Genomic DNA, 19,386 nt, shown 5'->3' on the forward strand with positions numbered 1-19,386 from the left:
ATAATTATTAGATTGGAATGGATCCCTTTCATATCATCATAGGAGAGTGAGAAAAACCACACAGTTCATGTAAGCACTCATTTCCACAGAGACTCAATGCAATCCTATATTGTGTAACACCCTGTATAATCTTTTGGCAGTTCAGGACTGATCAATACATAGCGAGAAAAACATACATACTTCTTGCATTAGGAATCAAATCTTTGTTTCCTTAAAGCACAGGGAAATTTTTTTGACCTCAAGGAGGTCCAGCTATCATCTGACTGTAATACATTTATCTACTGCTGCATTTAGAAAGTGACGGAGCACTGTAAAATGCATTCAATAATTCCCTTAATGGTCTATTATGGATCGAGCTTCAGAATAGAGCCTTTACTGAGTTCTAAATCTGTTTCTCTAACTTGGTTTGGGTCTGCATCCTACTGTAAACATGACCATTCATGCTCATTGTATATATGTCACAGTATTTTCGACTTGTGCAGAACAACAAAACAAGGTAAGCCTATTAATGGCACAACTTATTGGCAGAAACAAAGTCCTGAGCAAAACACTAACTGTCAATTAACTTTGAGAAAGATGACATAACCTCCTCCAGGTGCCTCCTGGGAACCATGCTGTGCTATTTTAATCGGAGGCCTGCTCTCAACTTGCTTATAAAACGGAACACATATATTGTGTTCATTTCCTGACTGGGCCCCTCATTCATTCAAACAGACTCACACTGACATTCAACTCTAGAAGGGAATACAGGAGTAAATGAACTGAACTCATGATTTTGTTTGATATAGTATGTAGTAATTGCAATCCTTCATCCTTATACTAACTGCTATTAGGTTCCTAATATATATCTATATCACTATGAATAATAATATTCTCTAGTTTGTTGTTACATTCCCAAGACTTAGATCTTTTTTTTACCTGTAAGAATAATGGTATTATTTGAACTAAGTTTCAATGATATATAATGATGAAGTGATAATGATGTATAATGATGAAATGGTGTATAATTGTCCTTTACTTGAATGGTTGCATGAAGGTAGATCTTATTTCCATTTTTACAATGTTTACAATTTTAGAATGGTAGCCATGTTATTACGCAAAAAGTCTTGTTGTGCTATTACTAAAGACTTAGTATTTCATATATACCTATGAGGAGGGGAAGAGCATATAAGTTTTTTTTAAAAAAATTCAAAACATTGAATAGTTATCATGAGCCAGAGACCACCAATTTGTGTAAAATTGCACCCTTTACTACGGTAAGTTGCTGATTTGTTTGTGAACCATGTCAATTTTTTCCAAATAAACACAGTGTTGCATTGCAAATTTCCAAGTTCTCTGAAATTAACAAAGGAAGTGCCGTATATTCTGGGGTACTAGACAACTTTTTAGGCATGTAAAACCTTATAAAATTTTGGGGGTAGTCTAGTACGCCGGGTATAAAATTAAAATAATAATAAAATTACATACTATGGCTGCCTTGGCCCGGGTTCCCCTCCTCCTCCGCCTTGGCTCATGACAGCCTCCCGGGCAGGCTCCCCATCCTTCCTCCCTTCCTGGCTGCCTTCCTTGCTCAGGCCCCGGCCCAGGCCTCTCCTTTGTTGGCGGCTGGGCCCCTGGGCTGCTTCCCGCGCTGCTCAGGCCACTCTCCTTCCTGGCCAGGCCTCGTGAGAAGCGCCTCTTCTCCCATGGGACAACGTTGATTTTGCCATTTGTGAGTTGTAGTTGCTGGGATTTATAGTTAACCTACAATCAAAAAGCATTCTGAAGTCCACCAATGATGGAATTGAAGCAAACTTGGCACACAAAACTCCCATGACCAAGAGAAAACAATGGAAGGGTTTGGTGGGCATTAGCCTTAAGTTTTGGAGTTGTAGTTCACCTACATCCAGAGAGCTGTATGCACTCAAACAATGATAGCTGTGGACCAAACTTAGCACGAATACTCAATATGCCCACATGTGAACACCGGTGGAGTTTGGGGAAAACAGACCTTGACATTTGAGAGTTGTAATTGCTGGGATTTATAGTTCACCTACAATCAAAGAACATTCTGAGCCCCACCAACAATAGAATTGGGCCAAGCTTCCCACACAGAACCCCCATGCCTTGAAGGGACTCACTAGTGCGAGCCTCCTTCCACCCTCACATGCTCTCCCTCGCCCGCATATGCACACCACATTGCCATGCACCAAACATGCCTGCTCTCCCCTCCCTCCCTTGGAGTCTCAGAAACAGCCCTCCCCTTGGCTAAGAGGCTGGCCAATCACAGAGCATAATGGTGTGAGAATTCGCCATCTGTTTTCAAAAAGGAAGAGAAGGACAGGCAGAAAAATCTTCAGCCTTCTCTGCCAAAGGGGTTCCTAAGACCATCAAAAATATGTTTTCTGATGGTCTTTGGCAACCCCTTTGAAATCCCCTTGCAACTCCCCAGGGGTCCCGACCCCTAAGTTGAGAACCACTGCTCTGAACAGAACAGGAGAACCACAGTAGCTGGGCTCCCTAAACTGCCAACTGGTGGCATATTTTTGTTTTCTGAAGAGTACACTATTAGGTCTTCTAAAGACTATTCTGGGAGCCAGAAGAATGTGCTACATGCAAACGGATGTCTTCATACGGGTGAGCCTACAAACACAGTACATTTGGCAACATCTGCTAGGAAACTCTCATCAGCTGTGGGGCATTAGCCAACTACAGTGCATACTCTTTTTTTCTGTTATAGACATATGTAAAAATATGGAGAAACAATGCCACAAAGTGAGGGACATGTTTGGTTCTTAAAATCCAAGAAGAAGAACGATTTTCTTTCCTGTGATACAGTGGGATGCCCTTATAACAAATTTCAATTAAAATGTGGATAGATTTGCTCAGAGCATTGAAAATTGCCCTTTTAGGAATGCAACCTGCAGAGAGGGGGAAGAAACCCAAAATTAATTGGAATGGGATCTAAATGTCAGGAGAGATCTTTCCTGCAGTTTTGGGCAACTGTTTTTTTTTTTCTGATTGGATTCTTCATGGATTGCAGGTTCCAAGGGACACATTCTTGACTATCCAAATACTCAAGCCACTGAAATGTGAAAGAGAAGATCTGTCACTTCCACTAGGTCTATCAAATTCATGTTTGTCTTGGGAGTAAAAGCCATCTCCTCTACCCATTCCACATCCTCGGCCACCCTGCTGCCCCATTCACCTGGGCTGCCACAGCCATGGATAGGATGATCAATAATTGGCTCATCAACAGAAAATTCTCCTCCTTCACCCTTTTCTTCAGCAGGTTTGTCAAATTGTCACTCACGAGGAGGCTGCCTCTCCTGCCTCCTCTCGATAGGTTTGCCTTCCCCCTGAGGCTGCTGCTGATCGGGCCTTCTGTCAATTCGCCTCATTTCTGAAGCAAAACCTTTTGCCACTGAGGAAAATGTTCAGACTGTGCTTGATATCTTGCACATGGATTCATTGTCTCTTGATCCCGCTTTCCTTAATGCAGATGCAACGCATTACTGAACTTCTGTGAACTAATTCTAATTCATGTTTGGGTGATTGTTTTGCAATGCAGAAAAGGTGCAAGCCACATTTAATTCCACAGGAAGTTGCTCTGTTAGATACAGTTTCTTCACATATTCCCAAATACCCGGTGCAGTACTGTTTATTTTTATAAAATGAATTGTTGAGGTGCTTAAGCTTGCAGCTGTAAAACAGAAGACCCAAGGCAGATGGCTAGCAACACTTTTGGACAGGGATACTAAGAACAACATGGGCCAGAGAGCAAAGGAAAAATATCAAATGTGGAAAATTATTTTGAAAGAAAGGGAGCAAGAATAAGAAGTCACCTAGATTATATAAGTCTACACTGCCATATATTTCAGTTCAAAAAGATAATCTGGATTTTATAAGGCAGTGTAGAAAAGGGGCCTTAGTCTCCTCTTTAAATTCTTGGTAAAAAAAAAAGAAGAATTGTTGTCACTGCTCCCTCCCAAAGAAAGCCTCAGGAAATGCAATTCATGGAATCATAGAATGAGAGAATCATAGAGTTAGAAGAGACCTCGTGGTTCATCCAGTCCAAGACCCTGCCAAGAAGCAGGAAAATTACATTCAAAGCACCCCCGACAGATAGCCATCCAGCCTCTGTTTAAAAGCTTCCAAAGAAGAAGCCTCCATCACAGCCCGGGTCAGAGAGTTCCACTGCTGAACAGCTCTCTCCCACAGTTAGGAAGTTCTTTCTAATGTTCAGGAAGAACTTTCGAACTCTACTTCATTTGGTTAGCTGTTCTTTGGCTAAATGAATGAATTGGTTAGTTGTTCTTTAGCTAAATGCGTGAAAGCATAGCATTTTGTGGGTACAGTTCCACTTCATAATTTTGTCCCAAAAAGTCCTTTATACTTCAGTAACAGGAAAAGTCCTTGGGATCCTAGGCAAGATGTGAAGTCACTGGCTAATTAACTAGTTCACTTGATGCTGAAACTGCCCTGGTTTTCAGCCCAATTTTGAAATCTGATTTGAGAAAACTGTATGTTGAAAAACAAAACTATCACTGGCAAATGTATTGTACTGTATTCTTGTGTCAGCACTAACAAGAAATTCCTGAGAGTTGACCTGTTGGAGACTAGGTCACTTCCCGTCACTCACTGACTGCCTTATCTAGTTTCCTTTGGAGAGCTCATTTAAAGCTTTGGAAAAGGAGAGGGAAGTATCTATTTTAGTTACAAGTAGGAAGCATAGCTCTGAAATTCTGCATTGTGGGTGGCTACACACTGTCATTTTCTGGTTAACTTCCTTCTTGCCTGAATGCTAACAGAGACAAATGGGAGAAAGGGACGACCTTTTCCTACAGGTCTCACAGAGAGTATCTTAATGGTCAGAAAAACAGCTCTGGCACCTGGAGAATTCCAGTTCATCTTCCCCTGAAATAATGATTTCATTCTCAGGGGTTAGAGAAAGGAAATGACTCTCTTTAACTTATCTTTTCCTTGACTCTAAACATTGGACCATTTCCTAGGCAGGAGGGATGCTTCCTTTCTTCTCTCCTATGTCCTGTCCTCTTTTTTATTTATCTTGCAGGAGGATGTGCTCTCCATTAGGCTCTGTAACTTCATCATATAGTTCTTTGATCTTTGGACACAAAAGAGGGGAGGAGGCCTCAGCAGAACTTCAACTGCTCGAAACAGGAAAACTTTCTAGGCAAACTCCTTTCTCCAGGGACAGTACTGTGGGGAGGTAAATAGAACCAAAATCTCTTGTATTGGCAGGAGTGAGAAAGTGTGAAATGAGATAATTTAAGATACATTTTTATTAAAAGTTTTTCCAAGTATAATAAAAACCACAAACATTTAAGGAAAGAAAATAGAACATATATACATAAATAGACAGAAGTAGGCTGTATAAAAAGAAATATAGACAGAAAAAGTGGCTTCTGACTTTCTTTTTTGTGGTTATACATGTATATAAGCATGCGTCTCTCTCTAAAAGAACATTATTCACTTCTTCTGATAGCCAAATCTTACTGTCAAAAACAAAGATTATTAGTTCCCTCTCTTCTTTTTTCTTTCCAAAAAGTCTATAAGGGGTTTTCAATATTTTAGAAATGTTGCTAATGAAATTTGTCAGTTTCAACAACCATTCTTCCAAAGTAGGCAACATTGAATTCTTTCAATTTTGTGCATACAGCAGTCTTGCTGCTATTATCATAAAATGAAGTAATTTTCTATTACCTTTTCTCAACTGTTTATCCATGAGTCCCAAAAGAAAAAAATCTTTGCTTTTATTGAATGTTAACCTTTAAGATTCTATGCATCAAAGTATGTGTTTGAACGCAGAACATTTTAGCTTTAACACATATTCTACATATGATAAATGTCCCTTCATGTTGTTCATAGTTCCAATATATACATTCTAGACAATTTCTCTCATATTATATACCAATGATATATCAGTTTATAAAAAATATCGGGTGTGCTTTGTGTATTCTTGCATAACAGAGATTGGGCAGTATTGTCTTTGTAGTTTCTTCCAGCTCTATGATTTTATGATTCTGTGATTTGGTTATCATAGCGTAATGTAAATTTCAACACCTTTAACAACATCTTTTGTTATTGTTTCATTTGTATATTACATCTAATATTCTTAGCCCATTTTATCATGCAATCCTTCACTTATTCTTATTCCATGGTCAAATTTTAACAAGCATTTATACATTTTCCTAGTTAGATGTTCACCAGCTGTACACCATTGCAATTCAAATTCTGACTTATTTTATACAAAACCATCTTAAAATCTTTATCCACCCTAAATATTTTAAGTGACTATGAAAAGAAAGTCATTGAAAGCTACATCCCTCTACAAATAATTGTTATTTTGGCTTAAGGTTTTTTTGTTGTTAGCCAGAAAATCTTAGCATGTCAACAATTTTTCTTTGCTTGTTGTTTCTCTTTTATAGTAGGCTTCTTGTGCTGATACTTATAAAGGCATTCTTGAAGACCACTTGGGTTTATATCTATTCTATATAAGGCATGTCTCACAAAATGATTATTAAAATCAACATTCACTTTAACACCACCCATTCTTTTATCCAAGAAAAACAACAGGGTGCAAAATATAATTTTAAATCAGGAAAATCCAAACTTCCCCTTTCCTCTGCATCTTGTAATACCTTCTATGGTTTTTCCCCCCTTGTCATTCAAATTTTGATAAATCATTCTGCTATTGTTCAAATGATATATCAGTTGACAAGACCAGTATTGTCTGGAATATAAACATCATTCTGGGTAAAACACCCATTTTATAACAATTAATCAATAACAAATTGAATTTCTCCCAACTTACCACATCCTTCTTAATTTCATTTCATGTGTTAACATAAGTTGTTTTGAAACACCAAAGAATTCAAATTTGTCAAAGTACTAATAATTTAGCCTTCCTCTCAATTTTAAAATCAGTCTTGTCTATCAGTTGATCTTCCACATTCAGATTTTTAATCAACATCATTAAGGTTATTAATCTTACAACCTGCCAGCTCACCACATTCTATTAATTTTCCAAAACCAGATTAATTAACCAAAACTTTCAAAAACTATTACCAAGTAATTGGCAAATGCGCTTAATTTATACATTTCTTTAATCCATGTCCCAATTTTTCTCCTTATGCCTTTTGTGGAGGTGTATCTCTTAAACTTGAGTAACTACTTGTGCAAATGAATTCTAGTCCTACCCTTAAGCAACTGCACTGACTCACTTTAAAAGACCCATTTTATTCACTTTGATTTGTTTTAATTTGCTATACGCTTCCTTGAATCCTGTGCAGGGAGAAAGGTGGAGTACAAACAAATAAATATTCACCTTTCCAATCATGTCCTGAAGTTCAGTTACCCTGATGAATGCTGCTGGCCCAAAATCAGCCTAACAGATAGCTTCATACATAGGGAAGAAAACTCTGAGACGTTCATCTAGAGCCACTTTCTTACATCTTATTTTTGTCTTGGTGGATAAGCATATTCTTATCTGTCTCAAGAGAGATTATGGAGTAAGTGTTATGTGAAACATCCAAGTGCTGTAAGTTCTCTAAGAACTGCAAGCCTTCTTTATTTTTCCCAAATCTAAACCTTCCCAATCTCGCTTGAGACTGGTAATGCAAAAACCTACTCTGATTGTTACAGCCCTCTTGGCCACATATTGCATGGGTGGGACAGTTTTGTTTATAATAACAAACAGCCCCTGGAGTCACGTGGCTTCAGAAAGTCAGTCTATGGCCTTCTTGAAGACATTGGTAAAGGCTCCAAAGGAACAGCAGCAAAATAGGGATGGGGATTTGATTCTGAACCTAAACCAGCTGTGCTTAAAAGCAACACAGGGAAAAACATCCTTCCTCTGTTTCCAAGCATTCTTGGCAAGCCGTTTGGACACATTACTTGTTTTAGATTAAGAATGTGCTGCTAGGAGATTTGGCACATAGGACTCATATTGACATGTCCCTTAAGAGATCTGAAGGGTGGTATTGGATTTTCATAATAATACTTGCATATGCACATATACATGCTAGTTAAAATGTAGTTTCTTGAATCAAAAACTGCGGTCAGATAATGAAAAGAAAACATTCTTAGAGTCCCTTCACCAACTTTACAATCCGTAGTTTTTATGAAAGTACCAGTCGACAACTGAGTCAAAATAATCCTTAATACAAGGATTATCTGGAAAGTAAGGTTACAAGGCATGTAGTACTCGAGGGAATTTTCATGGGAGAATTTGGTATCACTGCCGTGTAGCAGGAAGCCAGTGGAAGCGAACAAGGAGTGTCAGTCATCAGTAGCTCATCGACTGCCATTGTGGTGAAAGTTAGAGATGAGCGTCCTCATTCCGTTTCCCTCCAAGTGCAAAGTTCATGCTGTAGTACGCTACCTAAATGTTAAGGGCATGAACGCCGCTGCTATTCATCACAAGATCATTTCAATTTATGGAGAGGACGTAATGTCAAGATAACATGTGGCAAAATGAGTACGGAATTTCAATTGCAGAAGGACGGAAATTCACAATGAATACAGAAGTGGATAGCTGTCCATTGTGACTGATGGTGTGGTTGAAAAAGGTGGCAGGAGACTTCTGTGAAACAAGCATAAAAAACTCAGATGACAAAATGTATTGAACTTTATGGTGATTATGTGGGAAAATAATGTAATACCTATGCTATAATCCATGTAAGTTTTATTAAAATATATTATTTTTTTGTATTTTTAAAAAAATCTTGTAACTTTACTTTCCAGATATCCCTTGTATTATTGTTATGGGTTCATACTGGCCCCTTCACTAGATATTTGACTGTTTTATAACAATACTTTGATATCCTCTCTGCCATCATAGTTTTCAAGGCTATGCACAAGAAGATCCAGTTTGTTCTAAGATTTGCTCATAGGTGTTTGTCAATAGCCTAGATTAAAGATATTTTAATATCTGATAGGGCAGTATCCTGAATTTCTGGTTTAGAGACACCTCCTTGTCTCTTCTTTCAATGCACATTCCATGTCTCTATAGGGCTAGCCTACAAAGATGTCAGGGAAGCTAATCAGTTTAACACAACAGTGTCTTCCCTTTTATATTTTCTTAGAGCTTTCTTTGGCTGAAAGATGTTAGACACCAATCATTTCCGCTACCTCTTTCTGGGGAAAAAATCAGAACATTTAAACTGGCATTCTTGTGGGTTTCTGTATTAGTCCAAATGCTATTCTAAGGATCTCACATTTCCTGATCCAACTACTTGAATATATAAAGATTATATTTATGAAGCACGGCCATCTCTGTTATGGAAGAATGTCTTTCTATTTTATATCACACTTGCCTATTTGGTGGTACATGGATCTCTTTCTCCATACGTGTCTAGTAGACAGAAATAGGTCACATCAGAAACAGTATTCTCAATGATACACAAAGACTTTTCAAACACAAAGGGGAGAAAACCATCTTTCAATTTGCACTCTAGGGAGAAAAAGTCTTGGGCTGGCACTGGGGCAACAGGTATAATTTGCTTTTCTGTTTCTCTAGAACAGTGGTTCTCAAACTGTGGGTCCCCAGATGTTTTGGCCTTCAACTCCCAGAAATCCTAACAGCTGGCAAACTGGCTGTTATTTCTGGGAGTTGTAGGCCAAAACACCTGGGGACTCACAAGTTAAGAACCACTGCTCAAGAAGATGCTGCGCAAAGTGCATCTACACTGTAGAATTAATGCAGCTTGACACCAGTGTAACTGTCATGGCTCAATGCTATAGAATCATGGAGGTTGTAATTTGGTGAGGCACCAGGACTCCTTGGCAGAAAGCTTAAAGACATTGTAAAACTACAACTCCCATAATTACATAGCACTGAGCCATTGAAGTTAAACCAAAACTGCATTAAATTTACAGCATAGATGCACCCTACAAGATATTTTGAGATCATATTGCTATGTCAGCTCATCACCTTTCCTATCTCAGTTCTGTTGTCATTGTAATCATCCCAAAAACTCAGTGTAAACCTAGTTCTGTATGATGAAGTGATTGAAGTCTGGCGACTTGGATAAATTCATTGAAGCACAGATTACCTTCCTAGTTAACTGAGAAATCATTGAATATTTCCAAGCATAGGATGTTTGGTGATACTGTTGTTACTTGTGGTGAGACTGGTAGAAGAGGGATCCAGCGGACCAAGGTGTTCGTAAAGATAAGGCCAAATAAAAAGAAATGGTACCCATCTCTTTGTTCAGATAGTTTTATTGCACTTAGATTTGTATCAATAGTTTTTATGATATTTTTTAAAAAAGAGATAGAACTAATTCAAATGTCTACTTCCTTACCTTTGCAGATTTAATATGGAAGTGTTCCTATAACATATAAAATTGACAATGTAAATATACTGAAAAATTATGCATTCTAGTGGGGAGTTGGTAGTGTTGGAGCTGATAAAGTCTCCAGAACAGCCACGTGGCAAGGGAGCTATAATCTCTCTCTCTGTCTGTCTGTTTATCTCTAGTCCCAGTGCTTCCATTATATGACATAATGATTTCTTCTAATGGAAGGCTCTTTCTGCCTCATTCTCAAAGTATTTGACACTCCCTGGCTTGTAAATAATGGTTAGGAGCACAGCATAGAAGCCCCCTTCACTGTGCCGTTGCTTTCACTGATCGGCCCCCTGGTCTGAAGATGGAGGTCTTTATTCTGGACAATGGGATCATTGACTGAATGGAGCCAAGCCAAGACAGCACTGAATGGAGCTGGAAAGGAAACACAGTCTTTAGGACATCTGTACGTTATGGCGGTGGGCCAGGCCCTTGCTCACTCTTTGGATCTGACCCTGCTCTTAAAGCTTTCAGCTCAATGAAAACTGGCAACAGCTGTCCATGTTTAGTCATCAAATAATATCAATAGAAGGACACCCTGAAAACTGCAGGCAGTAGACAGGCTGTATCAATGCAGATTTCGCCTGTCCTTCTCTTTAATTCCCAGTTAATATGCCTTAGAATAAAGTATTTGGCTACTAGTAAAAAAGCATATGAGCACTCTGTAGTGTTCAATGGCTTTGGAAAAAAATAAATTACACTGCTACTATATTTATTCTGGGTTTTTTTTTCAGTCTTTTCAATGGAAAACAATGATCTAAAATCACTTTCCAGTACATCCATAAACTGAAAAAGGTCCAACTCATTTAAGGTATTTAATTCAATTATAAGCTAGTTCCAAACTGTGGCAGCCAGAAAGCAAACTCCCACGAAAGTATATGAAAGAAAGTCCTTAATGTGTATCAGCCCCAGTTTTTCTCTTCTTTTCCCACTTTTCCTTTTGACCAAAGCTTGTTTCAGTTGCTGCATACCAGGTTTAAAGTGCAAAAGGTAACTAAGGGCGCATCCAGACAGCAGCTAAAGTGTGCGCTCTCCTGCATTTTTACGTGGGGCTCCTAAATGATACTCCATGTAAATGCAACTGCATTTGGAAAAAAGCAGGAAAACTGTGCTTTGTGCTGAGGTAATTTGTCAGTGGGAAAGATGCGGGTCTTCTTCAAAAGACCTGTGTCTTTCCTGCTTGTGGGTGGAGTCTGGACTACCCCCTTTGAAGTCCTGGGACTTCTGAGAGAGTCATCCACATAGTCCTCTTGCATTTTCCTGCATCCTTGAGACTGGAGTATCCAAGATGTCTCTAGTGCCATCCCCAACCTCCCAGAAACACATTTTAAAAATAAAATAACTAACTAACTAACTAACTAACTAAATAAATAAATAGTTCTAGCAGCACTTTAATGGTGTCTGGGTAAGTCATTTTATTTTTAAAAAAATGCTTTAAAAAAGATTTTGGTAGTGGGGCTGTCTCCCTGTCTGCCTGGAAGGTTCCAAGAGGTGATCTAGACAGCCCCCCCCCCAAAAAAAAAGCAGGTGCTTTTTTTGGGGGGGGGGGCGGTGGACTAGAATCTGGAAGCAATCACATCAGGCATGTAGCCAGGGGGGGGGGGCTCGGGGGGCTTCAGCCCCCCCCAAAATTTTCATGGTGGTTCGCAAAAAGGCCTTACTGGTGCATTATTTAAACTGTTATGTTTATTCATATCATGATCTGATCACCATACTCAATATATCCCATATGCATGGGGGTATTGGGGTAATGATACAAAAGGTTTGCTAGGCTAGACCCTCTTTCACTCAGACTCAGCCCCCCCCGAAACTCAGCCCCCCCCCAACCCCCCCCTGGAAAAAAATCCAGCCCCCCCCCCCCCCCCCCGAAACGAAATCCTGGCTACGGGCCTGAATCACATTTAACAAATGTGAATGCTCCCAGGTTAAAGGGCATTGTAGAACCAGCCTTAGAGTGTATCTGCGTTGCAGAATTAATGCAGTATAACAGCACTTTAACATGGCTAAATGGTATGGAATTGTAGGATTTGTAGTTTAGTGAGGGACCAGCATTCTTTGGTAAAGAAGGCTAAAGACTGGAATGTATATTTAGCATTTCCAGTCCGTCAGTGATTGTTCTTTTTTCCCATATTCATTGACAGAGTTTAGTTAGAACTAGAATACTTTCTGTCTCTGTAGCTGGAATCAGTTTAACCGGTATGCCATCTGGTCTTGGTGATTTATTTCTCCCAAATGCCTTGAGTGCAGCTTTCAGTCATCTTGACAACTCTTTAGTGTTGTTTGGTGACACATATCTCTGTTTTCATCTGTGACTCATCTGGACTTGATGTGTATTCCCCCTAATCATTTTAGGCTTTGTTCACAGCTACAGACAGTGTTTATTTTCAATGTTCGATATATTAGATGCATAACCAGGTGGAAAAACAATTGTGTAAATCTAGTAAAAAAGAAGGGCCAGCTCTAGTCATTTTGTGGTCACAGTGGCTTGGAAACAGCACTGCAAATTTGTAGTTAACATTATCAACATATGCTACTTCCTTCCCGAAGGAAAGTAGATAAAATATTAGATTGAAAACAGAAGCCAGAAAAATGTTACTATCAGCACCTCACAGGATTGGATTGATGCCCAAATAGCCTTTTTTGTAATTATTGACTGAGTAAATACTAATCTATCTGTGCTGTTGCCAAGTATTGTGGATTTGTCTGCTTTTGCACTACATTAATTGTTACTGTAAACTTTGATTCTTTTTTATGGCTGCTACTTGTAAGAGTTAAATAAATAATCAGCATATTACTTGGCAGGACATCTTACCAATTTTCGTGCCTTTCAGCATGAAAAAAGTAACCAGGAGAGATCCGAAAAAATTGCTGTTATTACTTTACTTTAATAAGGTTTCCTGAAATAATAATTATAGTAGGAAGGAGAAGAATAAAAATATCTTGTATTTTCCAAAACAGTGGGACTGGTACAGATTCTTGAAAAGAGAGCCAGCGTAGTGTAGTGTTTTGAAAGTTGATCTATGACTCTGGAGAACAGGGTTCAAATCCACGCTTAACCATGGAAACCCACTGAATGACCTTGGGGAAGTCACATTCTCTCCGCTTCAGAGGAAAACAAGGGCAAACCCCCTCTGAACAAATCTTGCCAAGAAAACCCTGTAGTGTAGGAAACAACAAACTTACAAACTATTTTATTTGGAAGGAAGTTCAATGGGGGTTGTCACTAGTAACATATACATCATTGCAGCTATAATTTGGGTCTTTTTGATTGAACGGAATATGCTGAAAAGTTTCCTATCATATAGGTTAATATCATAGGCTACAATCCATTTCACTTCAGTTTGAAGTTATCTATGGTCCCATATACACTGACCCTTTAATGCACTCTGAAGCTCCGAAATTATGGTGGCCAGGCAACAATCCCCCACAAAATCAGGTGAAAGAATGCCCTTAATGTGCATCACTGCTCTGATTGTTGTCTAAATCACCATCCAGGCCTCAAACTGGTTCCAGGGTTTCCTATGTAATTATCTGCACAGCAAAAGGGAGCCCCCAGTGGAGCAATGGGTTAAACCCTTGTGCCGGCAGGACTGCTGACTGAAAGGTCAGCAATTTGAGTCTGGGGAGCTGGGTGAGCTCCTGTCTGTCAGCTCCAGCTTCCCATGCAGGAACATAAGAGAAGCCTCCCACAGGATGGTAAAACATCTTGGTGTCCCCTGGGCAACGTCCTTGCAGACGGCCAATTCTCTCACACCAGAAGCGACTTGCAGTTTCTTAAGTTGTTCACGACACAAAAAAAAATCCCTGCTTACTAAAAATCATTTAGTGTAGATGTGTCCTTAGCGAATCGTTTTTTAGTCTGCAGTACCACCTTTAGTTGTTAGCTGTTAGGCATCTCATAGAAATGAAATTGAAGCAGCTGAGAATATTCATTTTGTGCTCCATTGGACCTATCTGTAATATCCTTCTCCTTCTCCTTCTACACTTAATTCTTTCTTTCAGTAACAATGATAAAGAGATAGAATCTCTTTCCTCCTATTAAGAATACAGGAGAGGAAAAGGCTGAATGAGCAGCAGGACAAATCTAAAGAAAGCTTATGGAGAGAGGAAAAAGGGGTAAGAGAAGAAAAAGAGCCTAAGAAAAATAAGCAACAACTGGGATGAGATTAGGAACTACAGTATTGTATTAGTGTCTACTGTGAAGCTGAGTATTTTGCTAACTCACAGTAGTATACAGTCTGTGGAGTACAACAGATTGTTGGGTCATTGTAAATAATTGCAATATTTCCTGTTTCTTTGGTAGTCTAAGAATGGCATCATAGGCTGGGAAACAATAAGGGGAAATGGAGTGAGATACAAACAATTAAGTGAATACATAAACAATCTTCGTTCAGCATATAGTTCCCTTCAAGCCATTGTACTTCACTGAAGTGTAAATTGTAATGGCTAATAAAACACCTTATTTTAATCAGAAGCTTGATGGCAGAGAGAGATCAAAGATGAATGAATTTAAAATGAAGTTCTGGCAAGCAGATATGCACATGCAATGATATAGCAGGCGATTAATGGAGGATGTGGTGAACTGTGGTATTCAAGAGGTTTTGGCAGTTTGGTTGACAATTAATTTGATGAAGACTGATATACTCCCTGCAATACATTGGAGGGCAATTATTCTATAGTTAGCCATTTCCAATGTGAACGTTTTCCAACCTCTTGATGTCGTGACAACTTGGGCACCTTCACATTGCACAGTTGTAGCATAACACTTTAACTTCTATCTCACACGATCCTGGTGTTTGAAATTCATGGACAAGTATTAAGAATTCTCAGCCAAAAAGCCCTTCTTGTTGCCTTAACCCAGCGTTTTTCATCCTGGGTGTCGGGACCTCCAGAGGGTCGCTACGAAGTTTCAGGGAGGGTTGCCAAAGATAATCAGAAAACATATATTTCTGATGGTCCTAGGAGCCCCTTTGCAGAGCAGGCTGAAGATCTCTCTGCCTGCCCTTCTCTTCCTTTTTGGAAACTTTGAATCCTCCCATCAAAAGCCCTCCTCCACTGTGATTGGCTGGCCTCTCAGACAAGGGGTGGCCTGTTTATGAGACTTCAGGCAGGGAGAGGAGAGCAAGTGTGCTTGGTGCAGGCATGTACAGGCCAGGGAGAGCATGCAAGATGGGAGGGAGGCTCGCATGGGAGTTCTGTGTAGGAAGTTTGTCCCAATTCTATCGTTGGTAGGGTTCAGAATGTTATTTGATTGTAGGTGAACTATAAATCCCAGCAACTACAACTCCCAAATGTCACCAGTGTTCACACTTGGGCATATTGAGTATTTGTGCCAAGTGTGGTCCGGAGCCATCATTCTTTGAGTCCACAGTGCTATTTCTGGCTCTGTGTCCCCTTGTATTGCATTCTTCTAGTGGTTAATGCAACTGCAAATGGATTTTTTTTTCTTGAAAACTCATACTCTGCAGACTATGAACATCATCACACGAAGGTTCAGAGGCCAAGGGATAGAGGGGGACAGTGAGGGAAGCTGTAGGGCAGCATTCTGCTTTGTCCCCTTACCATCATGGTTCATGGGCTGCCATCTCACGACATTTCCCCACTGTCCCTGGCTTCCTTCTGTACTGTTCCTGGCTTCTTCTATGAGAGGTCAGGTAGTCCTGACTATTCAGGACTCTGTCTTTGTCTGCTGCCAGCATGACTCCCTACCAGAAGTAGTCCTGCATTATTTGATGGGCCCTGGCAGACTCCGTCTTGACAGCATGCTGGCTGTGCATAAATACAGCAAAAACCATCGTATGATAGCTTGAGGCTTCTTTCTGTAGTTTGCAGATACAATAACATAATTACCTGTTGTTAGTCAGTGAGAAACAAAATTAGTTTTGCCAGGATACAGAGAATGAGATGAAAACTGGCATGATGGCATCAGATAACTTCAGTCATAACTATATCACCTTTACTGTATTGTACTAAGCCCTCTTCAGATTTGCTGTAATAGATGCACTACAGAAGCCAGTTTCATCTTCCTGGAAGACTGCTCTTCCCTCCCTTTCTCTGGTCCAACCCAAAGGCCATAAGAAGTTTTAGTATTTGCCCTCTGAGCACAGAGGAAAAGGTCCTAATTCAGGGAGGAAGATCTTTCAACCTGTCCCATCCAGTTGATATATTTCCATATCGCCTGAATCCTTTTTGAATGTCAGCACATTGGTAGAAGCAGAAGAAGGAACAGCTATAATGCTGTTTACAAATTGTGTCCAGAAGTCCGCTTCTCATATTTTATTATGTCTATTTTGCTTCAACCTATGATATACTATCCCTATGGAGGCCACGGTGGTGCAGCGGGTTAAACCAATGAGCTGCTGAACTTGCTAACCAACAGGTCAGCAGTTCGAATCTGGGGAGCGGGGTGAGCTCTCGCTGTTAGCCCCAGCTTCTGCCAACCTAGCAGTTCAAAAACATATAGAATCATAGAATCAAAGTGTTGGAAGAGACCTCATGGGCCATCCAGTCCAACCCCCTGCCAAGAAGCAGGAATATTGCATTCAAATCACCCCTGACAGATGGCCATCCAGCCTCTGTTTAAAAGCTTCCAAAGAAGGAGCCTCCACCACACTCCGGGGCAGAGAGTTCCACTGCTGAACGGCTCTCACAGTTAGGAAGTTCTTCCTCGTGTTCAGATGGAATCTCCTCTCTTGTAGTTTGAAGCCATTGTTCTGCGTCCTAGTCTCCAAGGAAGCAGAAAATAAGCTTGCTCCATCCTCCCTGTGGCTTCCTCTCACATATTTATACATGGCTATCATATCTCCTCTCAGCCTTCTCTTCTTCAGGCTAAACATGCCCAGCTCCTTAAGCCGCTCCTCATAGGGCTTGTTCTCCAGACCCTTGATCATTTTAGTCGCCCTCCTCTGGACACATTCCAGCTTGTCAATATCTCTCTTGAATTGTGGTGCCCAGAATTGGACACAATATTCCAGGTGTGGTCTAACCAAAGCGGAATAGAGGGGTAGCATTACTTCCCTAGATCTAGACACTAGGCTCCTATTGATGCAGGCCAAAATCCCATCCGCCACATCACATTGTTGGCTCATGTTCAACTTGTTGTCCACGAGGACTCCAAGATCTTTTTCACATGTACTGCTCTCGATGTAAGTAGATCAATAGGTACCTCTCTGATGGGAAGGTAACAGCGCTCCATGCAGTCATGCCAGCCAAATGACCTTGGAGGCATCTACGAACAACACCAGCTCTTCAGCTTAGAAATGAAGATGAGCACCATCCCCCACAGTCAGACATTACTAGACTTAATGACAAGGGGAAATATTTACCTTTTTATAGTACATTTATTTCAACAAAATATTGTTCAAGCCATCCAAAAGTTCACATTTGCAGATACAAACTGAAATCTCATGCAACTAAATTGAAGAAGTGTGTCTACATTCTTTGTGATGTACTAGGGTAAGGTCCTGATCAGGCTGATAGCAAGATTTCATATATGTGGCATATAGTTTAGAATGAGCAATAATGTGCAACATATCATTCCCTTGTTACTATCTTTTGGCAGGGACCTCTTTGCCCCAGGCTACACTGAGACTCATTATACCCAAAGTGGACTTCCTCAAACTATCATGCTGAACAACACAGTAAGTATTCTAGTATAGTTTATCTCTAATGCAGAGGGGATATAATGGCTTTGGGTGAATAAATCACACTTTATCATACTAAGGCGTTAAAGTGGGCAGCCCCACATTTATGCTGCCCGAAGAATTCTGGGAAGTGTAGTTTAGGACAGGGCCTTTTGAATTCTCAGCTACAGAGGTCCTCGCCTTCCCAAACTACATTTCCCAGAATTCTTCAGCTGGCAGAAATACGGGCTTGCCTGCTTTAAAGGCCTGTTGTGATAACAGAGTTGAAACAATGGGGGAATCTGAGAACATCTGAGAACCAAGGGTGACTATAGGAAAATGCCATTTGAGGAAACAAAGGAAAGAAAGGGATTAACATGGTTGGGGTGCTAGTACAAATATACTTTGCATGAACACTGGGGAGTAAATGGGGCAGCAGGAATTATTTTAGAGGAGCATTTATGGCTCTTGACAGTCACCTCAAATGAAACCATTGTCAAGTGTGTAACCGGATGGGATCATGTGACATTACAGTTGTATGTATTAGCAACTCCATGTGTGTTGCAGCTGCTGATACTTTGACAAGGGCAGAAGTCTTTTTTCAGACAGTTGCAATAACACAATATTAGTGACCATATCAATGCTGGTGGAAGACACGCTCCATACATATCTTGTCACATTGCAAGCAAGCTGTTAACCCTGCATTATATGAAGAATACTGATGTCTAAGCTCTTTATCTCTGTCCAAATGATGTTCCATTTACGGTAATAGTCCAGCTTTTAGAGTTCTGGCTGGCAGACTCCTACCACTGGAGGTTTTATCCTGTGTTTGGTTTTATCCCCGGTGGTGCAGTGGGTTAAATCACTGAGCTGCTGAACTTGCTGACTGAAAGGTCGCAGGTTCGAATCCAAGGAGCGGCTTGAGTTAGCCTCAGCTTCTGCCCACCTATCAGTTCAAAAATATGCAAAACTTGAGTAGATCAATAGATACCACTCCGAAGGGAAGGTAATGGCACTCCATGCAGTCATACTGGCCACATGACCTTGGAGGTGTCTACAGACAACACCGGCTCTTCGGCTTAGAAATGGAGATGAGCACCAACTTGAAGAGCTGGACATGACTGGACTTAATGTCAGGGGAAAACCTTTATCCTTTACCTCAGTCTTTAAACCAGGGGTGAGGAATCTATAGCTGTCCATATATCAGTAGACTGTAACTCTCATCATTCCCATCCCCATCCCGATCCAATATGGTTAGGCATGTTTTCATCTAAAAATGTCTGGGCAGACAGTGAATTTCCACTCCTGGTTTGGATTGGCTGCTCATAAAAAATGAACTGATTGATGGGCAAAGATGATGCTATATATACGTATATATAAAAATTAGGACCAATTTGAAGTATAACTTGCTGATA

General features: G+C 40.2%; 1 protein-coding gene across 2 annotated transcripts in view; it reads left to right on the forward strand.

The window, feature by feature from the left end:
- Positions 1-19,386, forward strand: part of ADAM19 (ADAM metallopeptidase domain 19) — a 76,492-nt gene that overhangs the window by 12,072 nt on the left and 45,034 nt on the right. For both annotated transcript variants that reach the window (XM_060765551.2, XM_067463657.1), the window contains one exon: positions 17,911-17,989. In XM_060765551.2, the coding sequence (XP_060621534.2) occupies positions 17,911-17,989 (79 nt within the window). The remainder of the gene's footprint in view (positions 1-17,910; positions 17,990-19,386) is intronic.

Source organism: Anolis sagrei, chromosome 2 (assembly GCF_037176765.1).
Source record: "Anolis sagrei isolate rAnoSag1 chromosome 2, rAnoSag1.mat, whole genome shotgun sequence".
Classification (NCBI taxonomy): Eukaryota; Metazoa; Chordata; class Lepidosauria; order Squamata; family Dactyloidae; genus Anolis; species Anolis sagrei.